Source organism: Lissotriton helveticus, chromosome 8 (genome assembly GCF_964261635.1).
Source record: "Lissotriton helveticus chromosome 8, aLisHel1.1, whole genome shotgun sequence".
Taxonomy (NCBI): Eukaryota; Metazoa; Chordata; class Amphibia; order Caudata; family Salamandridae; genus Lissotriton; species Lissotriton helveticus.
Genome location: NC_136069.1, coordinates 16,491,420 through 16,505,512, shown reverse-complemented (window position 1 = coordinate 16,505,512; position 14,093 = coordinate 16,491,420). Strand labels below are relative to the sequence as shown.

General features: G+C 55.7%; 1 protein-coding gene across 1 annotated transcript in view; it reads right to left on the bottom strand.

The window, feature by feature from the left end:
• PDE9A (phosphodiesterase 9A) overlaps nucleotides 1-14,093 on the bottom strand; it is a 243,595-nt gene that overhangs the window by 53,917 nt on the left and 175,585 nt on the right. Inside the window, exon 18 of the mRNA XM_078658368.1 lies at nucleotides 13,043-13,098. Coding sequence (XP_078514494.1) covers nucleotides 13,048-13,098 — 51 coding nt within the window. The 3' untranslated portion in view covers nucleotides 13,043-13,047. The remainder of the gene's footprint in view (nucleotides 1-13,042; nucleotides 13,099-14,093) is intronic.

Below are 14,093 nucleotides of genomic sequence, written 5' to 3'. Positions count from 1 at the left end.
CTCAAATACAAAGGTCTCAGATGTGCAAGCGTCTCCTGCCCTGCTGCAGTCAGCGCCCTCGAATACAAAGGTCTCAGATGTGCAAGCCTCTTCTGCCCTGCTGCAGTCTGCGCCCTCGAATACAAAGGTCTCAGATGTGCAAGCGTCTCCTGCCCTGCTGCAGTCTGCGCCCTCAAATACAAAGGTCTCAGATGTGCAAGCTTCTTCTGCCCTGCTGCAGTCTGCGCCCTCAAATACAAAGGTCTCAGATGTGCAAGCGTCTCCTGTCCTGCCGCAGTCTGCGTCCTCGAATACAGAACTCTCAGACATGCTTGCGTCCTCTGCCCTGCCGCAGTCTGCGGCGCCCTCAAATACAAAGGTCTCAGATATGCAGGCGTCTCCTGCCCTGCTGCAGTCTGCGCCCTCAAATACAAAGGTCTCAGATGTGCAAGCGTCTCCTGTCCTGCCGCAGTCTGCGTCCTCGAATACAGAACTCTCAGACATGCTTGCGTCCTCTGCCCTGCCGCAGTCTGCGGCACCCTCAAATACAAAGGTCTCAGATGTGCAAGCGTCTCCTGCCCTGCTGCAGTCTGCGCCCTCAAATACAAAGGTCTCAGATGTGCAAGCGTCTCCTGCCCTGCTGCAGTCTTCGCCCTCGAATACAAAGGTCTCAGATGTGCAAGCATCTCCTGCCCTGCTGCAGTCTGCGCCCTCAAATACAAAGGTCTCAGATGTGCAAGCGTCTCCTGCCCTGCTGCAGTCTGCGCCCTCGAATACAAAGGTCTCAGATGTGCAAGCGTCTTCTGCCCTGCTGCAGTCTGCGCCCTCGAATACAAAGGTCTCAGATGTGCAAGCGTCTCCTGCCCTGCTGCAGTCTGCGCCCTCGAATACAAAGGTCTCAGATGTGCAAGCGTCTCCTGCCCTGCTGCAGTCTGCGCCCTCAAATACAAAGGTCTCAGATGTGCAAGCGTCTCCTGCCCTGCTGCAGTCTGCGCCCTCAAATACAAAGGTCTCAGATATGCAAGCGTCTCCTGCCCTGCTGCAGTCTGCGCCCTCAAATACAAAGGTCTCAGATGTGCAAGCGTCTCCTACCCTGCTGCAGTCTGCGCCCTCAAATATAAAGGTCTCAGATATGCAAGCGTCTCCTGCCCTGCTGCAGTCTGCGCCGTCAAATACAAAGGTCTCAGATGAGCAAGCTTCTTCTGCCCTGCTGCAGTCTGCGCCCTCAAATACAAAGGTCTCAGATGTGCAAGCGTCTCCTGTCCTGCCGCAGTCTGCGTCCTCGAATAGAAAGGTCTCAGATATGCAAGCGTCTCCTGCCCTGCTGCAGTCTGCGCCCTCAAATACAAAGGTCTCAGATATGCAGGCGTCTCCTGCCCTGCTGCAGTCTGCGCCCTCAAATACAAAGGTCTCAGATGTGCAAGCGTCTCCTGCCCTGTTGCAGTCTGCGCCCTCAAATACAAAGGTCTCAGATGTGCAAGCGTCTCCTGCCCTGCTGCAGTCTGCGCCCTCGAATACAAAGGTCTCAGATGTGCAAGCGTCTCCTGCCCTGCTGCAGTCTGCGCCCTCAAATACAAAGGTCTCAGATGTGCAAGCGTCTCCTGCCCTGCTGCAGTCTGCGCCCTCGAATACAAAGGTCTCAGATGTGCAAGCCTATTCTGCCCTGCTGCAGTCTGCGCCCTCGAATACAAAGGTCTCAGATGTGCAAGCGTCTCCTGCCCTGCTGCAGTCTGCGCCCTCAAATACAAAGGTCTCAGATGTGCAAGCTTCTTCTGCCCTGCTGCAGTCTGCGCCCTCAAATACAAAGGTCTCAGATGTGCAAGCGTCTCCTGTCCTGCCGCAGTCTGCGTCCTCGAATACAGAACTCTCAGACATGCATGCGTCCTCTGCCCTGCCGCAGTCTGCGGCGCCCTCAAATACAAAGGTCTCAGATATGCAGGCGTCTCCTGCCCTGCTGCAGTCTGCGCCCTCAAATACAAAGGTCTCAGATGTGCAAGCGTCTCCTGCCCTGCTGCAGTCTTCGCCCTCGAATACAAAGGTCTCAGATGTGCAAGCATCTCCTGCCCTGCTGCAGTCTGCGCCCTCGAATACAAAGGTCTCAGATGTGCAAGCGTCTCCTGCCCTGCTGCAGTCTGCGCCCTCGAATACAAAGGTCTCAGATGTGCAAGCGTCTCCTGCCCTGCTGCAGTCTGCGCCCTCGAATACAAAGGTCTCAGATGTGCAAGCGTCTTCTGCCCTGCTGCAGTCTGCGCCCTCGAATACAAAGGTCTCAGATGTGCAAGCGTCTCCTGCCCTGCTGCAGTCTGCGCCCTCGAATACAAAGGTCTCAGATGTGCAAGCGTCTCCTGCCCTGCTGCAGTCTGCGCCCTCGAATACAAAGGTCTCAGATGTGCAAGCGTCTCCTGCCCTGCTGTAGCCTGCGCCCTCGAATACAAAGGTCTCAGATGTGCAAGCGTCTCCTGCCCTGCTGCAGTCTGCGCCCTCGAATACAAAGGTCTCAGATGTGCAAGCGTCTCCTGCCCTGCTGTAGTCTGCGCCCTCGAATACAAAGGTCTCAGATGTGCAAGCGTCTCCTGCCCTGCTGCAGTCTGCGCCCTCGAATACAAAGGTCTCAGATGTGCAAGCGTCTCCTGCCCTGCTGCAGTCTGCGCCCTCGAATACAAAGGTCTCAGATGTGCAAGCGTCTCCTGCCCTGCTGCAGTCTGCGCCCTCAAATACAAAGGTCTCAGATGTGCAAGCGTCTCCTGCCCTGCTGCAGTCTGCGCCCTCAAATACAAAGGTCTCAGATATGCAAGCGTCTCCTGCCCTGCTGCAGTCTGCGCCCTCAAATACAAAGGTCTCAGATGTGCAAGCGTCTCCTACCCTGCTGCAGTCTGCGCCCTCAAATATAAAGGTCTCAGATATGCAAGCGTCTCCTGCCCTGCTGCAGTCTGCGCCGTCAAATACAAAGGTCTCAGATGTGCAAGCTTCTTCTGCCCTGCTGCAGTCTGCGCCCTCAAATACAAAGGTCTCAGATGTGCAAGCGTCTCCTGTCCTGCCGCAGTCTGCGTCCTCGAATACAAAGGTCTCAGATGTGCAAGAGTCTCCTGCCCTGCTGCAGTCTGCGCCCTCAAATACAAAGGTCTCAGATGTGCAAGCGTCTCCTGCCCTGCTGCAGTCTGCGCCCTCAAATACAAAGGTCTCACATGTGCAAGTGTCTCCTGCCCTGCTGCAGTCTGCGCCCTCAAATACAAAGGTCTCAGATGTGCAAGCGTCTCCTGCCCTGCTGCAGTCTGCCCCCTCAAATACTAAGGTCTCAGATGTGCAAGCGTCTCCTGCCCTGCTGCAGTCTGCGCCCTCAAATACAAAGGTCTCAGATGTGCAAGCGTCTCCTGCCCTGCTGCAGTCTGCGCCCTCGAATACAAAGGTCTCAGATGTGCAAGCGCCTCCTGCCCTGCTGCAGTCTGCGCCCTCGAATACAAAGGTCTCAGATGTGCAAGTGTCTCCTGCCCTGCTGCAGTCTGCGCCCTCAAATACAAAGGTCTCAGATGTGCAGGCGTCTCCTGCCCTGCTGCAGTCTGCGCCCTCGAATACAAAGGTCTTAGATGTGCAAGCGTCTCCTGCCCTGCTGCAGTCTGCACCCTCAAATACAAAGGTCTCAGATGTGCAAATGTCTCTTCCCCTGCTGCAGTCTGCGCCCTCAAATACAAAGGTCTCAGATGTGCAAGCTTCTTCTGCCCTGCTGCAGTCTGCGCCCTCAAATACAAAGGTCTCAGATGTGCAAGCGTCTCCTGTCCTGCCGCAGTCTGCGTCCTCGAATACAGAACTCTCAGACATGCATGCGTCCTCTGCCCTGCCGCAGTCTGCGGCGCCCTCAAATACAAAGGTCTCAGATATGCAGGCGTCTCCTGCCCTGCTGCAGTCTGCGCCCTCAAATACAAAGGTCTCAGATGTGCAAGTGTCTCCTGCCCTGCTGCAGTCTGCGCCCTCGAATACAAAGGTCTCAGATGTGCAAGCGTCTTCTGCCCTGCTGCAGTCTGCGCCCTCGAATACAAAGGTCTCAGATGTGCAAGCGTCTCCTGCCCTGCTGCAGTCTGCGCCCTCGAATACAAAGGTCTCAGATGTGCAAGTGTCTCCTGCCCTGCTGCAGTCTGCGCCCTCGAATACAAAGGTCTCAGATGTGCAAGCGTCTCCTGCCATGCTGTAGTCTGCGCCCTCGAATACAAAGGTCTCAGATGTGCAAGCGTCTCCTGCCCTGCTGCAGTCTGCGCCCTCGAATACAAAGGTCTCAGATGTGCAAGCGTCTCCTGCCCTGCTGTAGTCTGCGCCCTCGAATACAAAGGTCTCAGATGTGCAAGCGTCTCCTGCCCTGCTGCAGTCTGCGCCCTCGAATACAAAGGTCTCAGATGTGCAAGCGTCTCCTGCCCTGCTGCAGTCTGCGCCCTCGAATACAAAGGTCTCAGATGTGCAAGCGTCTCCTGCCCTGCTGCAGTCTGCGCCCTCAAATACAAAGGTCTCAGATGTGCAAGCGTCTCCTGCCCTGCTGCAGTCTGCGCCCTCAAATACAAAGGTCTCAGATATGCAAGCGTCTCCTGCCCTGCTGCAGTCTGCGCCCTCAAATACAAAGGTCTCAGATGTGCAAGCGTCTCCTACCCTGCTGCAGTCTGCGCCCTCAAATATAAAGGTCTCAGATATGCAAGCGTCTCCTGCCCTGCTGCAGTCTGCGCCGTCAAATACAAAGGTCTCAGATGTGCAAGCTTCTTCTGCCCTGCTGCAGTCTGCGCCCTCAAATACAAAGGTCTCAGATGTGCAAGCGTCTCCTGTCCTGCCGCAGTCTGCGTCCTCGAATACAAAGGTCTCAGATGTGCAAGAGTCTCCTGCCCTGCTGCAGTCTGCGCCCTCAAATACAAAGGTCTCAGATGTGCAAGCGTCTCCTGCCCTGCTGCAGTCTGCGCCCTCAAATACAAAGGTCTCACATGTGCAAGTGTCTCCTGCCCTGCTGCAGTCTGCGCCCTCAAATACAAAGGTCTCAGATGTGCAAGCGTCTCCTGCCCTGCTGCAGTCTGCCCCCTCAAATACAAAGGTCTCAGATGTGCAAGCGTCTCCTGCCCTGCTGCAGTCTGCGCCCTCAAATACAAAGGTCTCAGATGTGCAAGCGTCTCCTGCCCTGCTGCAGTCTGCGCCCTCGAATACAAAGGTCTCAGATGTGCAAGCGCCTCCTGCCCTGCTGCAGTCTGCGCCCTCGAATACAAAGGTCTCAGATGTGCAAGTGTCTCCTGCCCTGCTGCAGTCTGCGCCCTCAAATACAAAGGTCTCAGATGTGCAGGCGTCTCCTGCCCTGCTGCAGTCTGCGCCCTCGAATACAAAGGTCTTAGATGTGCAAGCGTCTCCTGCCCTGCTGCAGTCTGCGCCCTCAAATACAAAGGTCTCAGATGTGCAAATGTCTCCTCCCCTGCTGCAGTCTGCGCCCTCAAATACAAAGGTCTCAGATGTGCAAGCGTCTCCTGTCCTGCTGTAGTCTGCACCCTCAAATACAAAGGTCTCAGATGTGCAAGCTTCTTCTGCCCTGCTGCAGTCTGCGCCCTCAAATACAAAGGTCTCAGATGTGCAAGCGTCTCCTGTCCTGCTGCAGTCTGCGCCCTCGAATACAGAACTCTCAGACATTCATGCGTCCTCTGCCCTGCCGCAGTCTGCGGCGCCCTCAAATACAAAGGTCTCAGATGTGCAGGCGTCTCCTGACCTGCTGCAGTCTGCGCCCTCAAATACAAAGGTCTCAGATGTGCAAGCGTCTCCTGCCCTGCTGTAGTCTGCGCCCTCGAATACAGAACTCTCAGACATGCATGCGTCCTCTGCCCTGCCGCAGTCTGCGGCGCCCTCAAATACAAAGGTCTCAGATGTGCAAGCGTCTCCTGCCCTGCTGCAGTCTGCGCCCTCGAATACAAAGGTCTCAGATGTGCAAGCGTCTCCTGCCCTGCTGCATTCTGCGCCCTCGAATACAAAGGTCTCAGATGTGCAAGCGTCTCCTGCCCTGCTGCAGTCTGCGCCCTCAAATACAAAGGTCTCAGATGTGCAAGCGTCTCCTGCCCTGCTGCAGTCTACGCCCTCAAATACAAAGGTCTAAGATGTGCAAGCGTCTCCTGCCCTGCTGCAGTCTGCGCCCTCAAATACAAAGGTCTCAGATGTGCAAGCGTCTCCTGCCCTGCTGGAGTCTGCGCCCTCGAATACAAAGGTCTCAGATGTGCAAGCGTCTCCTGCCCTGCTGCAGTCTGCGCCCTCGAATACAAAGGTCTCAGATGTGCAAGCGTCTCCTGCCCTGCTGTAGTCTGCGCCCTCGAATACAAAGGTCTCAGATGTGCAAGCGTCTCCTGCCCTGCTGCAGTCTGCGCCCTCGAATACAAAGGTCTCAGATGTGCAAGCGCCTCCTGCCCTGCTGCAGTCTGTGCCCTCGAATACAAAGGTCTCAGATGTGCAAGCGTCTCCTGCCCTGCTGCAGTCTGCGCCCTCGAATACAAAGGTCTCAGATGTGCAAGCGCCTCCTGCCCTGCTGCAGTCTGCGCCCTCAAATACAAAGGTCTCAGATGTGCAAGGGTCTCCTGCCCTGCTGCAGTCTGCGCCCTCAAATACAAAGGTCTCAGATGTGCAAGGGTCTCCTGCCCTGCTGCAGTCTGCGCCCTCGAATACAAAGGTCTCAGATGTGCAAGCGTCTCCTGCCCTGCTGCAGTCTGCGCCCTCAAATACAAAGGTCTCAGATGTGCAAGCGTCTCCTGCCCTGCTGCAGTCTGCGCCCTCGAATACAAAGGTCTCAGATGTGCAAGCTTCTTCTGCCCTGCTGCAGTCTGCGCCCTCGAATACAAAGGTCTCAGATGTGCAAGGGTCTCCTGCCCTGCTGCAGTCTGCGCCCTCGAATACAAAGGTCTCAGATGTGGAAGCTTCTTCTGCCCTGCTGCAGTCTGCGCCCTCGAATACAAAGGTCTCAGATGTGCAAGCGTCTCCTGCCCTGCTGCAGTCTGCGCCCTCAAATACAAAGGTCTCAGATGTGCAAGGGTCTCCTGCCCTGCTGCAGTCTGCGCCCTCAAATACAAAGGTCTCAGATGTGCAAGGGTCTCCTGCCCTGCTGCAGTCTGCGCCCTCAAATACAAAGGTCTCAGATATGCAAGCGTCTCCTGCCCTGCTGCAGTCTGCGCCCTCAAATACAAAGGTCTCAGATGTGCAAGCGTCTCCTGCCCTGCTGCAGTCTGCGCCCTCGAATACAAAGGTCTCAGATGTGCAAGCTTCTTCTGCCCTGCTGCAGTCTGCGCCCTCGAATACAAAGGTCTCAGATGTGCAAGCGTCTCCTGCCCTGCTGCAGTCTGCGCCCTCAAATACAAAGGTCTCAGATGTGCAAGCGTCTCCTGCCCTGCTGCAGTCTGCGCCCTCGAATACAAAGGTCTCAGATGTGCAAGGGTCTCCTGCCCTGCTGCAGTCTGCGCCCTCAAATACAAAGGTCTCAGATGTGCAAGGGTCTCCTGCCCTGCTGCAGTCTGCGCCCTCAAATACAAAGGTCTCAGATGTGCAAGCGTCTCCTGCCCTGCTGCAGTCTGCGCCCTCAAATACAAAGGTCTCAGATGTGCAAGCGTCTCCTGCCCTGCTGCAGTCTGCGCCCTCGAATACAAAGGTCTCAGATGTGCAAGCGTCTCCTGCCCTGCTGCAGTCTGCGCCCTCGAATACAAAGGTCTCAGATGTGCAAGCGTCTCCTGCCCTGCTGCAGTCTGCGCCCTCCAATACAAAGGTCTCAGATGTGCAATCATCTCCTGCCCTGCTGCAGTCTGCGCCCTCAAATACAAAGGTCTCAGATGTGCAAGCGTCTCCTGTCCTGCCGCAGTCTGCGTCCTCGAATACAAAGGTCTCAGATGTGCAAGCGTCTCCTGCCCTGCTGCAGTCTGCGTCCTCAAATACAAAGGTCTCAGATATGCAAGCGTCTCCTGCCCTGCTGCAGTCTGCGCCCTCGAATACAAAGGTCTCAGATGTGCAAGCGTCTCCTGCCCTGCTGCAGTCTGCGCCCTCAAATACAAAGGTCTCAGATGTGCAAGCGTCTCCTGCCCTGCGGCAGTCTGCGCCCTCGAATACAAAGGTCTCAGATGTGCAAGGTTCTTCTGCCCTGCTGCAGTCTGCGCCCTCAAATACAAAGGTCTCAGATATGCAAGCGTCTCCTGCCCTGCTGCAGTCTGCGCGCTCGAATACAAAGGTCTCAGATGTGCAAGCGTCTCCTGCCCTGCTGCAGTCTGCGCCCTCAAATACAAAGGTCTCAGATGTGCAAGCGTCTCCTGCCCTGCTGCAGTCTGCGCCCTCGAATACAAAGGTCTCAGATGTCCAAGCTTCTTCTGCCCTGCTGCAGTCTGCGCCCTCAAATACAAAGGTCTCAGATATGCAAGCGTCTCCTGCCCTGCTGCAGTCTGCGTGCTCGAATACAAAGGTCTCAGATGTGCAAGCGTCTCCTGCCCTGCTGCAGTCTGCGCCCTCAAATACAAAGGTCTCAGATGTGCAAGCGTCTCCTGCCCTGCTGCAGTCTGCGCCCTCAAATACAAAGGTCTCAGATGTGCAAGCGTCTCCTGTCCTGCCGCAGTGTGCGTCCTCGAATACAAAGGTCTCAGATGTGCAAGCGTCTCCTGTCCTGCCGCAGTGTGCGTCCTCGAATACAAAGGTCTCAGATGTGCAAGCGTCTCCTGTCCTGCCGCAGTGTGCGTCCTCGAATACAAAGGTCTCAGATGTGCAAGCGTCTCCTGCCCTGCTGCAGTCTGCGCCCTCAAATACAAAGGTCTCAGATGTGCAAGCGTCTCCTGCCCTGCTGCAGTCTACGCCCTCAAATACAAAGGTCTAAGATGTGCAAGCGTCTCCTGCCCTGCTGCAGTCTGCGCCCTCAAATACAAAGGTCTCAGATGTGCAAGCGTCTCCTGCCCTGCTGGAGTCTGCGCCCTCGAATACAAAGGTCTCAGATGTGCAAGCGTCTCCTGCCCTGCTGCAGTCTGCGCCCTCGAATACAAAGGTCTCAGATGTGCAAGCGTCTCCTGCCCTGCTGCAGTCTGCGCCCTCAAATACAAAGGTCTCAGATGTGCAAGCGTCTCCTGCCCTGCTGCAGTCTACGCCCTCAAATACAAAGGTCTAAGATGTGCAAGCGTCTCCTGCCCTGCTGCAGTCTGCGCCCTCGAATACAAAGGTCTCAGATGTGCAAGCGTCTCCTGCCCTGCTGCAGTCTACGCCCTCAAATACAAAGGTCTAAGATGTGCAAGCGTCTCCTGCCCTGCTGCAGTCTGCGCCCTCAAATACAAAGGTCTCAGATGTGCAAGCGTCTCCTGCCCTGCTGGAGTCTGCGCCCTCGAATACAGAACTCTCAGACATGCATGCGTCCTCTGCCCTGCCGCAGTCTGCGGCGCCCTCAAATACAAAGGTCTCAGATGTGCAAGCGTCTCCTGCCCTGCTGCAGTCTGCGCCCTCGAATACAAAGGTCTCAGATGTGCAAGCGTCTCCTGCCCTGCTGCAGTCTGCGCCCTCGAATACAAAGGTCTCAGATGTGCAAGCGTCTCCTGCCCTGCTGCAGTCTGCGCCCTCGAATACAAAGGTCTCAGATGTGCAAGCGTCTCCTGCCCTGCTGCAGTCTACGCCCTCAAATACAAAGGTCTAAGATGTGCAAGCGTCTCCTGCCCTGCTGCAGTCTGCGCCCTCAAATACAAAGGTCTCAGATGTGCAAGCGTCTCCTGCCCTGCTGGAGTCTGCGCCCTCGAATACAAAGGTCTCAGATGTGCAAGCGTCTCCTGCCCTGCTGCAGTCTGCGCCCTCGAATACAAAGGTCTCAGATGTGCAAGCGTCTCCTGCCCTGCTGTAGTCTGCGCCCTCGAATACAAAGGTCTCAGATGTGCAAGCGTCTCCTGCCCTGCTGCAGTCTGCGCCCTCGAATACAAAGGTCTCAGATGTGCAAGCGCCTCCTGCCCTGCTGCAGTCTGTGCCCTCGAATACAAAGGTCTCAGATGTGCAAGCGTCTCCTGCCCTGCTGCAGTCTGCGCCCTCGAATACAAAGGTCTCAGATGTGCAAGCGCCTCCTGCCCTGCTGCAGTCTGCGCCCTCAAATACAAAGGTCTCAGATGTGCAAGGGTCTCCTGCCCTGCTGCAGTCTGCGCCCTCAAATACAAAGGTCTCAGATGTGCAAGGGTCTCCTGCCCTGCTGCAGTCTGCGCCCTCGAATACAAAGGTCTCAGATGTGCAAGCGTCTCCTGCCCTGCTGCAGTCTGCGCCCTCAAATACAAAGGTCTCAGATGTGCAAGCGTCTCCTGCCCTGCTGCAGTCTGCGCCCTCGAATACAAAGGTCTCAGATGTGCAAGCTTCTTCTGCCCTGCTGCAGTCTGCGCCCTCGAATACAAAGGTCTCAGATGTGCAAGGGTCTCCTGCCCTGCTGCAGTCTGCGCCCTCGAATACAAAGGTCTCAGATGTGGAAGCTTCTTCTGCCCTGCTGCAGTCTGCGCCCTCGAATACAAAGGTCTCAGATGTGCAAGCGTCTCCTGCCCTGCTGCAGTCTGCGCCCTCAAATACAAAGGTCTCAGATGTGCAAGGGTCTCCTGCCCTGCTGCAGTCTGCGCCCTCAAATACAAAGGTCTCAGATGTGCAAGGGTCTCCTGCCCTGCTGCAGTCTGCGCCCTCAAATACAAAGGTCTCAGATATGCAAGCGTCTCCTGCCCTGCTGCAGTCTGCGCCCTCAAATACAAAGGTCTCAGATGTGCAAGCGTCTCCTGCCCTGCTGCAGTCTGCGCCCTCGAATACAAAGGTCTCAGATGTGCAAGCTTCTTCTGCCCTGCTGCAGTCTGCGCCCTCGAATACAAAGGTCTCAGATGTGCAAGCGTATCCTGCCCTGCTGCAGTCTGCGCCCTCAAATACAAAGGTCTCAGATGTGCAAGCGTCTCCTGCCCTGCTGCAGTCTGCGCCCTCGAATACAAAGGTCTCAGATGTGCAAGGGTCTCCTGCCCTGCTGCAGTCTGCGCCCTCAAATACAAAGGTCTCAGATGTGCAAGGGTCTCCTGCCCTGCTGCAGTCTGCGCCCTCAAATACAAAGGTCTCAGATGTGCAAGCGTCTCCTGCCCTGCTGCAGTCTGCGCCCTCAAATACAAAGGTCTCAGATGTGCAAGCGTCTCCTGCCCTGCTGCAGTCTGCGCCCTCGAATACAAAGGTCTCAGATGTGCAAGCGTCTCCTGCCCTGCTGCAGTCTGCGCCCTCGAATACAAAGGTCTCAGATGTGCAAGCGTCTCCTGCCCTGCTGCAGTCTGCGCCCTCAAATACAAAGGTCTCAGATGTGCAAGCATCTCCTGCCCTGCTGCAGTCTGCGCCCTCAAATACAAAGGTCTCAGATGTGCAAGCGTCTCCTGTCCTGCCGCAGTCTGCGTCCTCGAATACAAAGGTCTCAGATGTGCAAGCGTCTCCTGCCCTGCTGCAGTCTGCGTCCTCAAATACAAAGGTCTCAGATATGCAAGCGTCTCCTGCCCTGCTGCAGTCTGCGCCCTCGAATACAAAGGTCTCAGATGTGCAAGCGTCTCCTGCCCTGCTGCAGTCTGCGCCCTCAAATACAAAGGTCTCAGATGTGCAAGCGTCTCCTGCCCTGCGGCAGTCTGCGCCCTCGAATACAAAGGTCTCAGATGTGCAAGGTTCTTCTGCCCTGCTGCAGTCTGCGCCCTCAAATACAAAGGTCTCAGATATGCAAGCGTCTCCTGCCCTGCTTCAGTCTGCGCGCTCGAATACAAAGGTCTCAGATGTGCAAGCGTCTCCTGCCCTGCTGCAGTCTGCGCCCTCAAATACAAAGGTCTCAGATGTGCAAGCGTCTCCTGCCCTGCTGCAGTCTGCGCCCTCGAATACAAAGGTCTCAGATGTCCAAGCTTCTTCTGCACTGCTGCAGTCTGCGCCCTCAAATACAAAGGTCTCAGATATGCAAGCGTCTCCTGCCCTGCTGCAGTCTGCGCGCTCGAATACAAAGGTCTCAGATGTGCAAGCGTCTCCTGCCCTGCTGCAGTCTGCGCCCTCAAATACAAAGGTCTCAGATGTGCAAGCGTCTCCTGCCCTGCTGCAGTCTGCGCCCTCAAATACAAAGGTCTCAGATGTGCAAGCGTCTCCTGTCCTGCCGCAGTGTGCGTCCTCGAATACAAAGGTCTCAGATGTGCAAGCGTCTCCTGTCCTGCCGCAGTGTGCGTCCTCGAATACAAAGGTCTCAGATGTGCAAGCGTCTCCTGTCCTGCCGCAGTGTGCGTCCTCGAATACAAAGGTCTCAGATGTGCAAGCGTCTCCTGTCCTGCCGCAGTCTGCGCCCTCGAATACAAAGGTCTCAGATGTGCAAGCGTCTCCTGTCCTGCCGCAGTCTGCGCCCTCGAATACAAAGGTCTCAGATGTGCAAGCGTCTCCTGTCCTGCCGCAGTGTGCGTCCTCGAATACAAAGGTCTCAGATGTGCAAGCGTCTCCTGTCCTGCCGCAGTGTGCGTCCTCGAATACAAAGGTCTCAGATGTGCAAGCGTCTCCTGTCCTGCCGCAGTGTGCGTCCTCGAATACAAAGGTCTCAGATGTGCAAGCGTCTCCTGTCCTGCCGCAGTGTGCGTCCTCGAATACAAAGGTCTCAGATGTGCAAGCGTCTCCTGTCCTGCCGCAGTCTGCGCCCTCGAATACAAAGGTCTCAGATGTGCAAGCGTCTCCTGTCCTGCCGCAGTCTGCGCCCTCGAATACAAAGGTCTCAGATGTGCAAGTGTCTCCTGTCCTGCCGCAGTGTGCGTCCTCGAATACAAAGGTCTCAGATGTGCAAGCGTCTCCTGTCCTGCCGCAGTGTGCGCCCTCAAATACAAAGGTCTCAGATGTGCAAGCGTCTCCTGTCCTGCCGCAGTCTGCGTCCTCGAATACAAAGGTCTCAGATGTGCAAGCTTCTTCTGCCCTGCCGAGGCTCTGCCCTCCAATACAAAAGCCTTCCCTCCCACCCACAGCCTCCACCCTTGAACTCAGTGTCACCTCAGAACTTCAAGGTGGGCTTTTACTTCCCTCCCACAGTCTCCACTCTAGGTTTCAAATGAAGCCCTTGGTTCTTGTTTACCTGCTTTAGTCCTCTAAGGTTCCAGGAACTGAAGCCCCAATGTTTACCTCCTTCATCTGGAAGAAAAAAAGGATAAAGTGACCATTGCAGAACGCGAGGTGAATAACAAAAGGTTCACCTGTGAGCAGAGAACATAAGACAAGTGGCTGGAAATACTAGACTCGAAGAAGATGTAAGAGAGAAAATTATGACTATAGAGTGGAGAACACGAGAGGAACAAAGGGCTGAAGAGGACAAATCACAACTATGGAGGGGATAAGACAAGATGAACAGAGGGCGTGAAGGGGCAGCACAAGAAGGATGTCAGGTGTGAGAAGGCAACACTGGCCCACCAATAGGGGGAAGGGGTGGGCCCACCAATAGGAAGGGGAGGACAGCCCAAGTCAGGAGACTTTATACAATGGATGGTGTGATGGGTTGGATTGGGATTGATAGAGTGGAAGATATGGGTGCCTCCAAGGGACTGAGAGCTGTCTACATTTACTGGCAGAGAGGGCCATATACATTATTTAAAGTGGTGAGGATACTGTAGGGGCATTAGAGGGGCTAAGAGGGCAGGAGAGAGGTAACGCCTGCATCACACCTATCTCATGGGTACAGGTGGGCAGGGGAGAGAGAGAGGTACAACAGCAGCACACATATCTCATGGTTACAGGTGGGCAGGGGAGAGGTACACCTGCACACATGCATACCTCATGGGTACAGGGGAGAGGTACAACTGGAGGCAGACTTGTACCTCATAGGTACAGGTGGGACAGGGTTCAGCAGGGGCGGCTCCTCCACTAGGGCGGAGGAGCGTCACCCCACTGCTTTATCGCAGTGCGAGAACAAAATGGTAATACGTTTTGGTTATTAACATTTTATGTTTCTTTGCGCATTGCGGGTGGGGGGTGGAGCTGGCAGGAGTCGTTTGCCCACTCCTGAGACCGCAAAGACTGTTCAGGCGGCCCTTTCAGGCTGCCCAAACCCGTCATGCGCACTCTACCCTTCTCCATGCAGGCTGCATTGCCACCTAGATGGAGAACATGCCATCCCCGACATCCCCTGGCTG